An 18,728-nucleotide genomic window follows, 5' to 3' on the forward strand; every position below is an offset into this window, starting at 1 on the left:
AAAAAAAAAAAAAAAAAAAGGCATATTTAATATAAATACACAATATTTTGTTTTACATAAATTGGATAATGCTGTTTGTGTGCATTTGAAATTTACGTTATTCATTTAATGACACATCTTGTGGAGATTTCCATGTTATTGCATATAAAACTGCCCTATTTTAATGAGTGATTAAAGGATATGCCATAATTTATTTAATCACACTCCTCTGTTGATTGACATTTGTTATTACTGGGTTTGTTTGAGTGAAATAATTGGAAAGGAGCGTGTGTGTGTGTGTGTGTGTGTGCATGCGTGCACATTTATAACATTGCTCTAGGTATATGTCTTTTTATTGAAATGTAACATCTATACAGAAAAGTGCACAAATCATAAGAGTACATCTTGGTTAAATTTCTCTGAAGTGAACATCTCATGTAACTACTATCAAGATCAAGATATAGAATCCCTTTTGGTCACAGCACTCCTCTAGTTCCTAAAGACTACTACTACCCCAACACTTTTGTCATAGTCTATTAGTTTTACCTGACTTTGAATTTGAAATAAGCAGAATCATAGACACTATATACTGAGTATCTGGTTTCTTTATTTTCATTGTTTATGAGATATACCCATGTTATTGCATGTAATTTCTGTATAATCATCAGTTGAATGAATTTCATTTATTCTAGTCTAATAGTTTAGATTGTTTCTAAATGTTTTGTATTAAGTGCTGCTGTGAATATTCTTGGATGTCACTTGTATGTGTATGTATTCATTTCTGTTGGTTATATACTTAGAATTGAATTTACTGGATATGCATATGTTCAGCTTTAGTACATACTGACAAGTTGTTTAAATTGGTTTTGCCAATTTATAATGATTGCTCTATATCCTTGCTATTTGATCTTGTCAGTCCTTTTAAGTTTAGCCGTTTTGGTGGTATGATAGTGGAATTGCAATATGGCTTAATGTTTCATTTCACTGATAACTAATGAAATTGAATGTCTTTTCATGTTTATTGACAATTTGAATATTATTTTTTAGTAAGGTAGATGTTCATCTTTTGCCTAATTTTCTATTAGGTTGTTTCTTTCTCCTACAGATTTGTAGTAGTTTTTTATCCACTGGTTGGATGTATGTATTGCAATTATCATTTCTGACTCTGGCTGGTCTTTTTGCTTTTTTGATAAACAGGAGTTAATAAGGTTCAATTTATTGTATAAGTGTTTTCCTTTTGATATTTTTTGTGTCCCTCTTAAGAAATTTTTGCCTGTCCCAACATTGTGAAGGTATTTTCCTTTTTTGACTTCTGGAGGCTTTATGGTTTTCTGTTCCCATTTAGATCATTAATCCACTGGGAATTGATTTTTGCTGGTGATGTGAAGTGTGGAGATTAAGATTTATTTGATAGCTCTGGTTTCTTTCTCAAACTTACTCATAGAGATTTTCTCTCACTTTGCTGGGTTAATGTTTCAGTTTTTAGAACAACTTAGTATATTAAGATAATAATATGTTTTTAAATTAATGGTAAGGATTTGTACTAGGACTGGATTTAATTTCTTTTTAAGGTTGAAAAATGTAAAAATTTTAAAACTATAAAGAGAATAAAAATTGTTATAATCTTACTACTCTAGGATAACTGCTCTTAACATTCCATTGCTAGCATTTTAATGTTTCTTTTTTGTTTTTCTATGTAGGTAGTTGTGTGTTTGCATAAAATTTGCTCTATTTATATTTGTGTTTGTATAAAATTGTGCAAAGGTGTTTATCTACATGCCTATTTATATTTATTACTTTAACTTACACCATGAGCATTTCATCTTGGTCATTAAAAGTCAGATTTCTAATATTTGTATAATGCCATATAGCTGCATTATAACTTATCTCACTATATCTTTATTATTGGGTATTAGACATTTGCACCCTTTTCTTACTGTTGTAAATAATATTGTGGTGTTATATATGTGCTTTTTTGTCATGTGAAAGCATTTCTTCGGTGTAAGTCTCTTAAGACTTTTATTGTATATTGGCCAGATTGTAGTCTACAAAAGATGACCAATTTAGTTTCCCTGTAGTAGTATATGAGAGTCCCAACTTAGTATCATCATAAATAATCTAAAGAAGGAAATATGAAGTATAATTTCTAGATTTGTATATTGTATTTAGGAAGAACAGCAACAACTGGACTTTGTCCTGGGTGGAAGGTAGAAAAGAAAACTAAAAAATAGCATTGACTGGGCATGGTGGCTCACGCCTGTAATCGCAACACTTTGGGAGGCCAAGGTGGGCAGATCTTTTGAGGCCAGGAGTTTGAGACCAGCTTGGCCAACATGCCGAACCCTGTCTCTACTGAAAATACAAAATTAGTTGGGTGTGGTGGTATATGTCTGTAGTCTCAGCTACTCGAAAGGCTGAGGCATGAGAATTGCTTGAACCTGGGAGGTGGAGGTTGCAGTGAGGTGAGATTGCACCACTGCACTCCAGTCTGGGTGATAGAGTGAGACTCTGTCTTTAAAAAAAAAAAAAGAATCTTTAGATAGGATACTGGGATAATATATTGAAAGGCAGGGAATTTAGAAGGAGGATCTAACGTGAAAGGAAAGATTATTTTTTAGGCATATTGAGTTTTAGATATCAAGATGTCTAAGTAGAGATATTTTATAGAAATTGCTAATCCTTTGTGTATCCAAGCAGTTACACACCTATTAATTGTATGATAATTAATAACTATATATATTCATTTAGTGCTTAAAGGTTTTCAAGGTGCTTTTCATGTAATCTCATTTGATTTTCTGATGTAAGATGGATTTTATTACCACTACCAATGAACAGATGAGTTTATTATGATACTAAGAGGCATCAAGAACTATTTCATAGTGCTCTGTACTGTAGTTAGTACTTTACAGAGTTATCTTATTTAACTCTGTAAAAATCCTATGAGATTTTCCCCTCTAGGTTACAGGTGAGCAAAGTTCGGCATGATTCAGTTTTAGTTGTTCAGTGTCACACACAGTTAGTATTACTATTTGAAACTGGATTTTATTTCTTTGAATTCCCAAGCCTGTGCTTTTCTTGTTTTGCCATACTACCTCTGGAAGCCAGGTTCACCTAGCTAGTAATTGGAAGAGATAGTTTTGAAACCCAAGTCTTCTGTTTCATCTAAATATTCTTGGCATTTTGTCTTTTTTTTTTTTTTTTTGAGACAGAGTCTCACTCTGTCGCCCAGGCTGGAGTGCCGTGGCACGATCCCAGCTCACTGCAACCTCTGCCGCCCAGGTTCAAGCGATTCTCCTTCCTCAGCCTCCCAAGCAGCTAGGATTATAGGTGTCTGCCACTGCGCTCAGCTAATTTTCGTAGTTTTAGTAGAGGTGGGGTTTCACCATCTTGGCCAGCTGGTCTTGAATTCCTCACCTGGTGATCTACCCACCTCGGCCTGCCAAAGTGCTGGGATTACAGGCATGAGCCTCCGTGCCTGGCCTATTTTTTTTTTTTAACATTTTGTTTTCCTTTAGTAATAATCACTACGTGTTCTAAAACCACTAGAAGTTTTTTTCTTATTTTGGAAGCAACCAAACTATAGTTCATATATGGAAAAATACAGTATGTTTGTATAAAAAGCATTTTTAAATAAGTTTGAATAACTTAGATTTATTGAAAAGCAGTCCTGGACTGAAAGGTATTTGATCTTAAGTCCTAGTTTTACAACTTAATAACTGGGTAAGACACTTACCTCCCTGAAATTTTAGTTTGTTTATTGGTAACATGAGGATAAGAAAGAATTCACAGATCACAATCGTTAGAATCTTAGTCACTGGATTCAGAAGACTTTGGTTTAAATTTTATCTTTCTGTCTTAATTAATGTGCTTTAAGGCAAGTAACTCAACCTTCCTGGGCCTTAGTTTTCTATTTTTTTAATGAAAATTCTTAATATAGCGTTACTGTAGGATTCAGTGCAATAGACTATACAGGCTGGAGACCATGTCTTCCCCGTGTATTGTATTTATGTCTTCAGCACTTAGGACAGTGCGTGGCACATAGTAAATGTCTGATAAATCTTAGTTTATGCTGAGGAGGCAGAATCACAAACTCATAAAAATGCCATGTAAATGTTGAGTATTTTTGTAGTTAGAAAAATCAGAGTCTAGTTTAACTTTTCATTTTGAAATAATTTTATACTTAAAGTTGCAGAAGTAAGAGTTTGCATAAACCTTTCACCCAGCTTCCCCTAATGTTAAAACTTATGCAACCGTATGGTACAGTTTTCAAGACCGGGAATTTACCATTGGTGAAATACTATTAAACTGCAGACCTTGTTTGAATTTTATGTTTGCCTCCAAATGCCCTTTTTCTGTTTGAGGATTCAATTCAGCACCCACCTTTCATTGAGTTATCCTGTTTTTTTAGCCACCTCCAATGTGTTTCAGTTGAACGCAGACTTTTCTTCGTCTTTTGTGACCTTTATACTTTGATGAATATTGGTCAGTTGTCTTGTAGGCTGTTTCTTAATTTGAGCTTCTCTGGTGTTTTCTCATGGTTAGATTGATGCTCTGCACTTTTGACATCCCCACAGAAGTGATGTTGTGACCCCCTCGGTGCATCATATCAGGGGCACATAATGTGGATAGGTCTTAAAACTGGTGATAGTAACCTTGATCCTTCTTTACTGTGATTATCTGCTGGGTTTCCCCACTGTAAAGTTACTATTTTTTTCTTTCTAATTGACAGATACCTTGGAGGAGATACTTTGAGACCGTTTAAACATCCTGTTTCTCAAAATTTTGCCCACTAACTTTAGCATCTATTGGTGGGGACCTTGCCTGTGATGGTTATTACCATGATGTTTACCTAATTGTGATTTTTGTCTTTTCTTCATTCCTTCTATATTGATGTTCCTTGTAGCTGTCCCATTTCCTCCATTTATTTGTTGTTTTTACTATTTCATTTTGTATCTGTGGATATTCATTTTATTCTGTGGTTTATAATCCAGTACTGTTGTTCCTTACCTTCTTGCTCGGATCACTCCATCTTTGGCCATTAGGAGCTCTTTTAGTCTGGGTCTTATGTCCTTTTGACATCCTCTGATCCGTTTTTGAACACTTTAGCTTCTGACATTATGATCTAAGGTAATCTTATATTTTTCCCTGACTCAGCTCTGGGCTCAGCCACTTCTCAGAGGACTCTGGTTCTTTTTTATTTGGATAATGGCATTTAGAAACCAAGATCTGGGTGCTAGGTGTGTTGGGTGTCGTTGCTTTTTAGTGACCTCAGCAAACAAGCTAGGAAATACATGTATGTCTACTAAGCCACACATGCACACGACATCTATAGTAATTTCTTTATATTGGTGGGGCCCAGGCATCTGTATTAAAAGAGGTTGAGTGTAGGAGAGAAAGGGATTGTATAGTTAAGATATATCTAGATTAGCAGCTCTCAAATATTCTGGTCTTAGGGTCCCTTTATACTCTTAAAAAATGCTGAGGACTCCTGAGAGCTTTTGCTTATGTTGTTATATGTATCAGTATTTACCATATGCAAAATTCAAGTTGAGAAATTTAGAGTTTTACGTATTAATTTGTCACTATAAAACTCACTACATGTTAGCATGTAACATTTGTAAATAAAAAATAACTGTTTTCCAAAACAAAAAATTTAGTGAGAAGAGGGAAATTGTTTTACATTTTTTGATATCTCTTTATTATCTGGCTTAATATAACTGGATATAACGCATATCTTTGGTGACATATATTCAGTCTGTGGTGATATCACATTTTAATTAGCCTCTGTAAAATGCCACTGTATACTTTTGAGAGAAAGAGAGTTTTAAAAATCTGATACTATTGTGAAAGTAGTTTTGATGTCATGAATGACCTAAAAGGGTATAAGGGACCTTCAGGAGTCCCCACACTATGCTGACTGTTTTTTGCAAGTTCTAAAACATCTCTTGATTACCCTGACCTTTTTCTCATTTTCAGTCTTTCCTTTTTTATTCTCCCGACTTTAAACATAAAGAGTTAAGAACCACTGATGTAAATTTACTGAAACTGTTACAAAATACAGGCACATATCACTGGAAGGATGGATCCAGAAGAACTGCTATGAAGAAAAGGAGAGAACTTAAATTAGGTGATTTTATGGAACTTGGAAGACTAGAATTTCCAAGTAGGATAGGGATGGTCAGCACTGATTCAGGTAAGGTAACTTGATTTGATCAGTTCATCTAGTTCATCTTTAATTATATAAACTGTAAGATGGTGATCTAGTAACCAGAATTTACATTTATAGTGAGAAATGTAATAGGTATATAGACCAGAATGTTTGTTTCCAACTGTGGCTCTCTGAACCTTTTCAAAATCAAAGGATAGCTATGGACTTTCGCCTGACAAATGTAGCTCTTTTCCAAATTTTGCATGCAGTCATGGATCAGGCAAACGGGACAGGTATAGTTCATGATTCACACAGGCCTGTCCATCAGTGTATTGCTTCACCTCCCTGTCCTGTTCTGTGGCTTTGTGAGCTTAGAATTTGAAGTCTTCCTGTTGTCTGGTTACATCAAACTGTTCTTGCAGTTCTATGCTGGAAATATACATGCAAATTAAAACTTAATCTTAAATTTCTCCTTTTCTGGACTCCATGAATACCCCCATATTGCTGACATTCTTTAGACAGTACATTTACAGTACCGTTAATTGTGTCATACCTTTCCTTTTATATTTAAACCTGTTATACTTTCAGTCACCTTGATTCAACTTGGGTGTTGCCTAGGCAGTATTTTGAACAGGTTCCTTCTAGTGATAGTTAAACACATCTTTTTTTATACGGCGGTGTGTACTACTTTTACTCTCAGAACAACCATTTCTCTAAATTTGGGCACAATTATTTTATCTCTATGCTGACTACAGATTATTCTTTCAAAATATTTGGCCAAAAGAAGGAAGATAGTAGCTGGAAAAATTTTGGTCCACAAGAACTTATAGGGGAAATTTCAGTGTGCTTTTAAGAAGAGAAGAAGTAGCCAGTAGTGTCAGGGAGACTATAAAATAGATAGTGAAACAGCAGAGCTGTGGAAATGGGTGGGAATGGAATCAGTAGTAGAGTATAGGAGAAAACAGAAAGACCACCTTCGTTTTACTCCAGTGGGTTGGGAGATGAGAGAGAACATCAAAATTTGAAATTGAAAATTGATAAGAACATGTGACTCTAGAAATGGAGAGGAGTGATGGTAAGGTCATATCCTTCTGCCAAGTACCTTAGGTCTTTTCTGTAAAGTAGATCATATAGAATTTTGAAAGTTGAGCTGGGGAGCTGATAATGGATACTATAGGCAACAGTCTGTTGCCAATTCCTCACTGAGGAAATGATAAGGAAATAGTTTTATATTAATTTATTTGTAGAAGAATACATTGGGAGATGATAATGCTCTAAGTCAGTGAGGTTGTATGGTTAATTGGAGGGAAGTGGATGTCACTGGGTGTGGGTGCAGGATGTTGGGAATAAAGAGAAGGAAGAGTCTAAAATGATTCCAAGGAGTCAGTCATCTTGTTTGGAAGGTGGGGAGAGAGGGTAGACCAAAATTTGCAACTGTAGTGAAATACTTATTCATCATATTATGTCTGGCAACATTATTTTTGTTAATTTATATTTGTTATATCACTTATTGAGACTAGGTGAAGTTGAGAAGAGTAGCAAATTTGCAAGAAAAAATTAAAACGGGAGATATATGTGATAAACTTGCAGCTGTCATCATCTGTTGTTTTGTCCCTAAAGTCTGATGCAGTTGTTTCACATTGTCTTTATTTCTCCCTTTGAATTTCTACCCTTATTCTCTGTTCCGTTCAGTTTGAGTATGACATGTGCTGTCTGTATTAGGTGTTTTTTGTTGTTGTTGTTGTTGTTTTTTGTTTTTTGTTTTTTGTTTTTTTTTGGTAATGCATCAGAACTCTGCGTCTACATTTTAAGACCTTTGAAAAGGAAATCTCATATTTAGAATGTAGTATCTAGAATGTATGTAGAATGGCACTTTGCACGTATTACAATCTCAGTAAATGTTTTTGTTATAGTATTTTAGCCTGACATAGCAGGCACTTAATAGCCATTGAATGAGAAAATGAATGACAGCTGTTGTAAGAAATACCAATAAAGAGTATCTTACTTTAAAATAGCAAGACAGTATACATGTACACTAAATAGTTAAATATAAAAGTAAGACTTTATTTTGGGGTGAGAAATAAGTCTTGATAAAGCAAATCATTCTGGAGTTGAGTTAATGATTAGAATCAAAGGAAGGATATTTTCAGTATAGGGAGGACTCTATATTTAAAGTCAGGAGAATAAAGAGGGAAAGATTGAAAATGAGAAATAGGGTAATTAAGAGATGTTTTAGAACTTGCAAGAAAGAACCAGCATAGGGAGTGGCAAGAGGAGAGGAAGCATGACACTATAGATCTCTACTTCTGTCTTAACTTGGGGAAGAAGTTAGATGAGTATAGAAGGGAGATGTGAAAAGGAAATCATGTCTGGTAGCTTCTGTAGTTTAAAGTGGGAAGCCCAGAGGGAGATTGGCTCAGTGGATGAGCAGGGGCCTTAGAGTTTTAGGAGAAATGTCTGCGTTTAGGCATATCTGAAGAAGGGCAGGTAGGGTGGTGGTGGATGGTGATGGTGGTGGCATTTCTGGACTGGTAATAAGAACAGCATTGAAATTCAGGCCTGCAAATAGGCATGAGGGTACTAATGGGACTAGGTGAAAATCATAGTATTCATATAATCACTTTCCATATATGTGGAAATAACAGGTTCAGATATATGTATTAATCTGTTTTACTGTTTGCATATAAAGACTCTTCTTTGGTTTGTGAATGGCGGTTAACAGCAGAACTTATTTATGAATTTATCTTACACTCTTGACACTTGCTAAAAAGAGTTCCTCTTTTTTATTGCTGCATGCTACATTTCCATGGTTTATTTGGAATTTACACGCTGACAGAAATGTTTGCACTACTTTTTGGTACTCTTTCAAAATAGGGCAGAAAAATTCCACAGCTGCTTACATAGTCTGTTATCTTTTCTTGTCTCATACTCATTCCCAGTAATTGTTTTTCAGTAAATATCACTTCAGAGGTGATAAGAGGTCTGTATTCCCAAGTCTTGTAGGTGGTGATTTTACCATCCTATTTCGTATTCAAAATAATTGATACCAACAAAGCCAGAAGAGTGGTCACTGCACCCTTCTGTAACTTGGTAGAATTACTAGCTAAATAAATCATCATTTATATCATGTTTTTGTGCCAAGGTTCTTGATTTGTGATTCTCCCATGGCCTGCATTTCAGGAATTCATGAGAACTTCCACTTTTTATTTGGTCAGTCTGAGATTCCTGGCTTGGGTTGCATTTTTCTTGTGAACCTCTTCTACACAGCTGTTTTCCACCTTTACACTGTGAATCTGTAAGATGTTGATCATCTTTTGCATCATGCTTTTTAGTATGGTTATTGAAAATGTAGCCATTAGCATATTGTTCTTACTGAATTATTCTCAAGGATCTTTAGTGTATTTTATAGCCTGAGTTGAAAGTTTCTTAGTTTTAAGGTTCTTGTTTAACTTCAAGGATAGATTGAAAATGTAGCAGTGAGGAGGGGATGACTGAACACCATCAAATCTGATGAGAAGTGACGACAGTACCGTTAGTGATCTTAGAACCTTGGTTTTTCTTTTCTTTCTTTAAGGACAAGTAACTCTGAGAATTGAGATCTGAAAATTGAAGAACATTGTTGAAATCTTAATGTTTCTTCTAGTATTTCTCTATTATGTAGTTAGTATCATGTCTTGTACAGTGTAGTGGCCTAAAATTATACTTGCTTCTGTAAACACATATTTGGTGATGGTTTGTTGTAGAGCCTAGGAAAGTACTGGCTAAGATCTTGAGTCATATGACAAAAATGTTGAGCGTGAAGATGAGTAGATTTTCATTGTTAATTTGTCCTTCTTTTGATAAATTATCTTTTAGAATTTTGTGTGGTTTACTTGATATTTTATAAATACAGTGCCCATTCAGTATTGTGATTTTTGGAACTTAACCTTTTTGTGTGCTTTTAAGTATCAGTTTCCTTAAATGTGGGAATGAAATTGATGTTACGATTTCCTGACTTCTGCTTGGTCTTATGATCATGTTTTCCCAGGACGTCTTTAATCTTTTTTCTCAGGTAGATTTTTAAAAAAAATTGTTTATCCCTCAATTTATGTACTCTCAATTCTTATTACTCACTGCCTATTGATGAATTCTATAGCACAGTATATAGTTAGCACACACACAAATAGATCATCATTCTGGGAGCACCTACCTATATGTGGGTTTAGCAAAGGATTAAACATAAAATGGCCTTTTGTCACAATGAACTTTTTATTTGTGTCTAAAATTGGCTTTTCTTTTTTTTAAACAGATAAGTGTAAAGCAGGAAATTACTTTTACTGATGTATCTGAGCAACTGATGAGAGACAAAAAACAAATCAGAGAGCCAGTAGACTTACAGAAAAAGAAGAAGCGGAAACAACGTTCTCCCGCAAAAGTAAGACAATATATTAAGGTGGTAATCACAAGCTCTTAATTCCAACTGTTGGTTAATTCTATAGGCAAGAACCTGGCTGGACCCTAAGGCAGATGTAAAAGTCTTGTGTGGTTTAGTAGGAAGGGGTGCATGCCTGCATGGAGGTGGTGGGCCTTGCTTTCAGTTTTTCTGCTTCTCTTTCACCATGTTCCTGACTTGTCTAAAAATGAACTTTTCTTTTTCCATATCTCTAACAGATGGCATGCATTGCCCTTTCTTCTCATTTGTGTTAGTTTTCCTTATCTTTATATGAAGGTTTCTGGAAAATGTAATACCAGTTATTCATCAGCAAAAGGTATAGGATCCCTGTTAATAGGATGTAAACTTCATGAGGGCAGGGACTTCATTTTGTTCACAGCTGTATCCTAAGAGCCTGGAATAGGAGACATAATAGATCTTCAATAAATATTTTATGGGTTAATGAATGGGTTAGTAAATCAACAAGTAACCCAGGCTGGAGTGCAGTGGCATGATCATGGCTCACTGCAGCCTTAGTCTCCCAGTCCCAAGGGATCCTCCTGCCTCAGCTTCCTGAGTAGCTGGGACCACAGGCATGTGCCACCATGCCTGGCTAATTTTTGAATTTCTTACAGAAATGGGGTCTTCCTATGTTGGCCAGGGTAGTCTCCAACTCCTGGTCTCAAGCAGTCCTCCCACCTCAACCTCCCAAAGTACTGGGATTACAGGCATGAGCCACCACTCCTGGCCTGCTTTTTTCTCTTTAGTGTAGTGATAGCTGAATGTATGCAGCATTTTTGGTATTCCTAGAAATTCTCTGAACTCTCTGCAGTATATTTGCATTTTTATAGTTAAGTCTTACTTTTTTCTTCCCTCATGTGGTGAGAAAGTCCTTTTAAAAAAGATCATACTGTAATAGATTTTTTGATGGCTTTTTAAATATTTGTGTTTTGAAATTATAATCATCATTATTATTTATGTTTTTTATACTTTTGGACTTACTGGATTGTTGGAGCCAGCTCGAGCTGGCTTGCAAGATTTCATTTGCAAACTAGTTGCCAAAACGATTGGTAGCTTATAATTAGCTATGGTGGGAATATTTACACCCCAGAAATCAGCAAATGCTTCTCTACCCCCTGATTCCTTAGCTGGTGGTTAAATATTTGCCAGCATACCACTATTTGGGGGCTATATAAGTATGCCTGCGATAGCAAATTTTGAAAAACATAGAGACTAAAATAACCCATAGTTACATTTCCTTGAGATAACTACTTGGATTTTCTGCCATATTCCCTTTCTATCTTTTTTCAAATATGTGCGGATAGATATGTAGGTATAATACAGATTTAATTAGCTGATTTTTAACACTTAAAGTGTATGTAAGCAATTTTTGTGCTTTAAATTCTTAATGTTTTTTGTAATCATTTTATTAGCTACATAATCTATTTTTTGATAGATCATGTTAATAATTAATTATTGCTTTATTGGATGTTATTATGTTATTTGAAAGTTGTAGTCCTTTTGTTTCTGTTTTAAATCATGCTGCACTTAAAATGTTTGAGTATGTATCTTTGTGCACTATTGATCAAAGGGTGTGAACTTTTAGAAAGATTTCTTGATAATGTTACTCTTTTCAGAAATGTTATACCAGTTACATTTCTACCTGCAGTGAACCTGAGGTGTATCTGTCTGCATTCTCACTAGTCTTGAGTGACTTTGCTTAAGATGGGAGCCTCATTATAGTTTAAATTTGAATTTCTTTAGTTTCTGGTCACACTAAACTTCTAAAATTTTTGTTGGCATTTTATATTTCATGTTTTGTGAAATTCTCCCTTCTTTTCTTCCCTCTCCCTCCACTTCTTTTCTTGGGGTTTTAATGTTTTTCTCAGTAATTTATATCATTTTTGGGGGTTCTTTACATTAATGAGCAAATCAAGTTCTTCAAATATAGAATGATACCAGGTTTTGTGTACAAAATTATTTCTAAAATCGTTTGTGATAGTGATTGATTGTTACTTTGGATTCATTGCTGATCTATGGGGTATCTATTTCAAGTGTGCTCTCTTCTTGAAATTCTGACTAAAACCCAGATTATCTGCTTATTGGGTGTTGGACTCTGTTTTTGGTGATATGTTCTAGGTATTTGTAAATATAGATAGGTATTTACAGACTTTAAGCTATTTTGCTTGTCTAATTTGAGATAAAACTCATTTATAATGTATCATTTTAGAATATTTCTAAAGGTATTATATACCTATAGTGGCCAGATGACAAGAGTCGTCCTGTTCTAAGTATAGTATATATAAGAGAATGTTTTAAGGAAGCCCTTTAGAGAAATTCTTAGAAAGATGAAGTGACTAGAAACAATATACAGAAGACAGAGGTGTAAGAATAACAAACAGGCCAGGTACAGTGGCTCACACTTGTAATCCTAGCACTTTGGGAGTCTGAGACGGAAAAATTGCTTGACCCCAGGAGTTCAAGACCATCCTGGGCAACATTGTGGAACCCTGTGTTTGTTTGTTTGTTTTAATAAAGAACAAACAATTATTTTTCAATTATCCTGGCATGTTACATGTAATGGGACAGGGAATGGTTGTGAACTGTTTTTAACCACTGGTCTGCCATCTCCAGATGAATGGGTTTTTTGTGTCTGGAGTCTTAGAACTTTAAGGTATAATCAGTGAGTAATTTTACATTTTCTCAGGAGTGTGTATAAAAATTTATGCTTCAGAACTTTTGTTAAAGTAATTTGTTCTGCTCTTTCGTATGAAGAGAAAGAGAAACTCACCCATGTTTGTAAATCAGTAAGTGTTACTTGTTTCAAATTCCTTAAAAGCAATTTTAAGTTCCTCAAAGAATTATGATTTATTATGCCTAGAGGACTCCATTCTCCCCCAGCACCTTTTCCAAATCTTAAAATCTTGCCATTGTGAATATTTTGAGTTTGTGTCACCATTGTGTAGTATTAGATTGGGGACCTGCACGAGAAATATAACTAATGCGATAGAGTTTTAGTAAAAATATCAGAGCTTATAAACATCCATGTAACTATGGCTCCCTTTATAAGTTTTGTGAAGTACTGTGTTGTTATGTCATCTTTTAGCTGCCATGGATTTTAAGCAATAATTGCTTTCTGAACCTTTCTCATATGGCAAAGCTGAGTCTTTTTTTTTTTTTTGGAAAACTTAAATGCAATGGGAAAGCCTGATCATCTTAAGGTAGGTTTTGATACTTGAAAGCTGCCTAAATACACTTGGCAGGATGCCTGATGAAGAGGATAACTGAGCTAGGGAACATCATCTAGGTCAAGCTATTTGCATCTGTTGTGCAATTAGCTGTTTTATGAAAGTAAGTTTTCTACATAATAGAAGCTTACACCTTTTAAATATCAAATTTCATTTTCACCATTTTTTGGGAAATCTTTAATATGTTGTTTTCCTTTTAAATATAGTGTACTTCAACGTAATTCAGTGTTTAATGTCTTGAAGCTGACATAAACATTTTTTAAAATCGTGTATTGCAGTTGAAGCCCTCTAGGAGAACAGAGATTTTAGGGCTCTCCCCCACCCACCTGACCCTGAAAATCCTCACTGTTAGACTTTAAGTGTTATACTGCTTATTATCACTTCACTTCTCATTCCTTGGTGATATGCTATTCATTTTTACATTGCTGTATATTTGGGTGGCCACTTAACATCACTTTCCTTTGCCCCTTTGAGTCTGTTTTTGGTGATTGTTACACTCTTAAGCTTGAAAACCTCAAATCTTGACACTAGAAGTTTCTGAATAAATGAAGTATTACTACTGGACTTTGGTATTCACTTGTTACGTGAATTAGAAGGTAACATTTTCCATCTCAGAAGGGTTTTAGGAGGATTGTTGGGTTAACATTAATGAATTCTAAGAATTTTTTTCAGTAAAATGTAACAACATTATCTAAATCCCATGTCGTATATATTATATAGGTCTTTTCAAGCTCCTTAGTAACTGAGAGAGAGGATATTTTTAATTACATCTTTTTATTCTGAAATATATCTCTCTTTTCATTTATTCAACAAATAATTTGAGTGCCTGTTATGTGCCAGGATCTCTCATCAGAAGAAAGGAACTGGGTTGTTTGTTGTAACAAACAGGTGATCTGAATAAAATTTTATTCAGATCTTTAGGTGATCTGAATAAAAATTGATTATTCAAAGTTATGCTGAACTGAGGAAGAGTACTTTTCACGCATCAAATAGATTATAAACTGTATAGAGAATCCTTTCCCAACAATTTATTATATATTGTTGGTTCCCAGAAAAGATTTTGGATTTTGGTATAAAAAAGATTTAAGATTGAATTATGTAAAATAAGGAAAATTTAATGAAAAGAAACAGAGAAGTAGATGTACCAGACATTTGTCATGCTTTCTTCTACATGTTACCTTGATTTAGGAAGAAGTAGCTTTAAAGATGAACTGATTATAAGACTTGAGGATGAAAACAGGAAGTATGGAATAGTAAGAAAATGAAGGAAGAAGATTGGCAAAATAATAGAGTTTTATTTATCTAATTTTCCCAGGAAATTGTGTGTTTTGGGCAAATTGTTTTCCCATAGAACTGAACCCTAACTTTGAAAAAAAAATCTGATGTAAATCTTTCGTTAGAAAATATCACCTACTTCTTTGCCTAATATTCAGGAAACAGGGAAGAAAAAGCCTTTTCTAAAACCCAGGGTCATTTTGCTTAACATAGTTGTTGTACCATGGTTATAATACAGTGAATTGCCATTTAAAAATGAAATTTGGTGATGAGAAAAATGTAGTACTGAGAAACAATAAAAAAAACTCGGTGAATGAAAGAAAGTGACAATGTTAGAGTGGGTTAATAAGGATGACCAGGACAGTCAAGTTGCCATGATGGGTATTACTCAGGGTGACTGTTAATTGTGTTATCTTTGGACTTGCACTATTTTCCATTTCTCATTGGATTTGGAGAGTAAAGACAATTGTCACAGCTGTCATTCTCCATCCCCAGTTGCAGTAGAACATCTCATAATAGGTGAGAAATATAAACTCTCTTATCTAAGTTGTCTTTTGAGTTTTGGTGGCTTAGAAGCTGATTTTGACTGATTCAGGAATATATGATAAAACTTATAGTGTTTAGTTTGAAATATGCTTTAATAATTTTAGTAGTACACATTTGAATGTGAAAAATCGTGTCTGCCTTTTAGGAAAACAGAACTTTTTCTCAGTAAGGGGTGTCAGGTTTCATTTAGTCAGTGGCAGCGATCCTTATGGAGTGAAAAATCTCTGAATTTGAATAGGCAGACTTTAGGGTTTTGCCTGATTAAAATGGGTATATTATTTAAGATAACATTCACCATATGTGTATATTTAGGTAGCTGGCTGGTAATGGATTTGTCTTAAAACAGAAAATATATCACAATGAATATGAGATTATTAGAAAGCAGATTAACTGAGAAATTCCATTTGATACTCAATTTTTTTTCTATAAAATGTTGTTTTAAATTTACTGAACACATAAGAAATGAAAATCTAGTGTGTTGAGAATTAGAGTATTACTGATTTCTCCACTTACTAAAGCCTGATTACTTGGTGTATGTAATATACCATATTTCTCCTGAAGTAGCAATGACAAGAGGCAAGATAAAGCATCTGAAAATGCTATAGCAGGCATCTTAGAATTTAACATTTTAAACATAAAATTCTTTAATTGTAATGGTGTTCATATGTTGGGGGAAAAAGAAAAGCAAAAATATTTTATGGAACCAGTTGCAGGTAAGACTGCTAATCTCCAAGGCAAACACACTCAGCTGGTAGATCACATTCTACATTAAAGGTCTTGAAAAGGTGTAAGCAAGAAACGAAGGCAAGTCAATACCAGGGAAGAAAATTTTGCCTGCGTTAATGTGCTAGTTTTGTTCTGCTAAGGGATTTTATTCTTTAACTACACGCTTCTCTCACTACTCAGTTATCTGAAGACTAAAAAATTGAAAAGTAAAGTTTTGCTTTTAGCAACACATTTAAAAAACAATAAAGTGGTAAGCTAAGAGGAGTATTTGATATGAACAGCAGGCAGCCAGGTCCGTTGACAGGAATAGAGTCCCCACTATGCTCCAGATACCATTTTGGACACTGAGATTATAAGGGGGAATAAAAATCATTTAGATATATTTAAAACAGGCTACAAATTGGAACGGCCATTGATGCTCATCTGAGTCAAGATGAGTTTACTCTGTGTCCTTTAAACAAAGATGTTTGTTACTCTGGCCTAAAGAAAGAAAGGAAAATATAAAATGTCCAAGAATTTGGTCTTTCTGTCTTTGAACTTTAAAAAAGCTAGATTTTCCTGTGTGTTTATCCACAAGGCAGTGGTAGCTGTTTCATCCACAAAATTCACCTTGAATTAAGGCTTGAATCTACAAAGAAAGGCAGCAGTACCAGAAAACAATGACCTAGAACTCCTCAACTCTTCATAAAAGGACTTTGTACAGTCAAGGATTACATCCGTTTCACATTAAGCAACTTGGGCCAGATTTGTTCCTTACAAAGCCTTTCCTTGCAGTTGCTATGCCACAGAAAGCTATTGAAGTGCCATGTTTTTTGGCAGTTGGATTTTCTTATTTGTTATCAACATACATGAAAAAAATACCTGCTGCTGTCTTGTTTTTAGTTCCATTTTATATAAGTATTTAACATCTTTTTGTTTGTTTTATGTCAAAAATATTTTGAGTCATATTTTAAAAGATTTTGTGTGTTTTCCTTTTGCACAGTGTTAACTTGCTTATTATTATGTGACTTGGAGGGGTTGAAAAAATTTAAAACGGACTGGCCCAGAGATGAAGCTTTCCACTCTCTTTGACTCTCCTCAGGAAGCTGTGACACCCACTTCCATTCTCCTGCCAAATGTTTCCCTTCCATGACTTTGGTGCATAGACTTTGAAGCATTGTTGACCACATTGGCTGTTTGCCCAGAATCCAAATGCCCTGTATAATTTGCATAATAATCACTGCTGATTTGCATATAGTATAAACTAAACTGTCTTCTTGAATTTAAAATAAAAATGTTTTAAGGATTAAAGCCGTTTTCCTTTACCTACTACCCTTTTCTAGGTTTGAGAAGACGTCATAGCTGTGTGTTTGCAGGCCCTCATCAGTTTCCACAGTTCTTTGTTTCCCAGTTTTCTCTACCTATGTTGGACAGTTTCTTGGCTCCCATTCTGTATGCCCGCACCTAGAGCATTGTTTCCCTCTCACTGGGCATACTCCTCCTGATCAGATCTTCTGGTTTTCTTTGCTGCTTCAACATCATATTCTGCTTTTTTTTTTTTTTTTTTTTTGCTTTCCTCAATAATGAAAAAGGAATAATTTTCACTCTTCCATATGTCTGATGAAAGGCAATTTTTTTTTTTTTTTGAGACGGGTTTTGTTCTATTGCCCAGGCTGGAGTGCAGTGGGATGATGATGGCTCACTGCAGCCTTGACCTCCTGGCCCAAATGTTCTTCCCATCCTCAGCCTCCCAAGTAGCTGGGAGTACAGGGATGTGCCACCACACCTGGCTAATTTTTGTGGAGACGGGGTTTTGTCATTTTGCCCAGGCTGGTCTTGAACTCCTGGGCTGAAGTGAGCCACCTACCTCAGCCACCCAAAGTGCTAGGATTACAGGCTTGAGCCACCATGCCTGGCCAAGAGGCAGCTTAATGTTGCACATTGAACAAGTTGTTGATAAATTGGAATACATGCAGCCTAAGGTGAGTTTTTCTCTGGTGCCATCCAGACGAGACTCACAATACTGTTAATCTCAATAAGCTCAGAAATATAAGGTTGCTTTCTTTGACTCCTGTCTTCCTTCTTTTTACCCACTTCTATTTTTAAAAAAAATTTTTTTAAGGAATAATTTTCCTATTCAGTACTTATGTCCCAGATGGACCCCATACCCACTTGTAATTTATTTGTTTGACAAATATTCTTAGGAATATGTTTAACAATAATTTAGTAGTTCTAGAATAACCTTTAGGGTCTGGAAACAGACCCTAAATTCTACATATTATAACTTAAAAACTTAAGTGTTCTCTTTTTTTTTTAAGTGATGGTAACCACTTACATGGTTCAAAAAAATGTGTTAAGTATACAGTGTAAAACCTCCCTCCCATTTTATCTCTTGTCTGCACAGTTCCCCAGCCAT

The 18,728-nt window shown here is 34.9% G+C and overlaps 1 protein-coding gene across 4 annotated transcripts in view; it reads left to right on the forward strand.

Annotated features, from left to right (window-relative positions):
• Positions 1–18,728, forward strand: part of ZNF148 (zinc finger protein 148) — a 105,006-nt gene that overhangs the window by 39,416 nt on the left and 46,862 nt on the right. For 3 of the 4 annotated variants that reach the window (XM_011971529.1, XM_011971530.1, XM_011971532.1), the window contains one exon: positions 10,416–10,541. In XM_011971529.1, coding sequence (XP_011826919.1) covers positions 10,416–10,541 — 126 coding nt within the window. Of the gene's footprint in view, positions 1–5,843; positions 6,173–10,415; positions 10,542–18,728 lie in introns of those variants that run through there. The other variant, XM_011971533.1, reaches the window with a different exon arrangement.

Source organism: Mandrillus leucophaeus, unplaced genomic scaffold (genome assembly GCF_000951045.1).
Source record: "Mandrillus leucophaeus isolate KB7577 unplaced genomic scaffold, Mleu.le_1.0 Scaffold123, whole genome shotgun sequence".
In the NCBI taxonomy this organism is placed as follows: Eukaryota; Metazoa; Chordata; class Mammalia; order Primates; family Cercopithecidae; genus Mandrillus; species Mandrillus leucophaeus.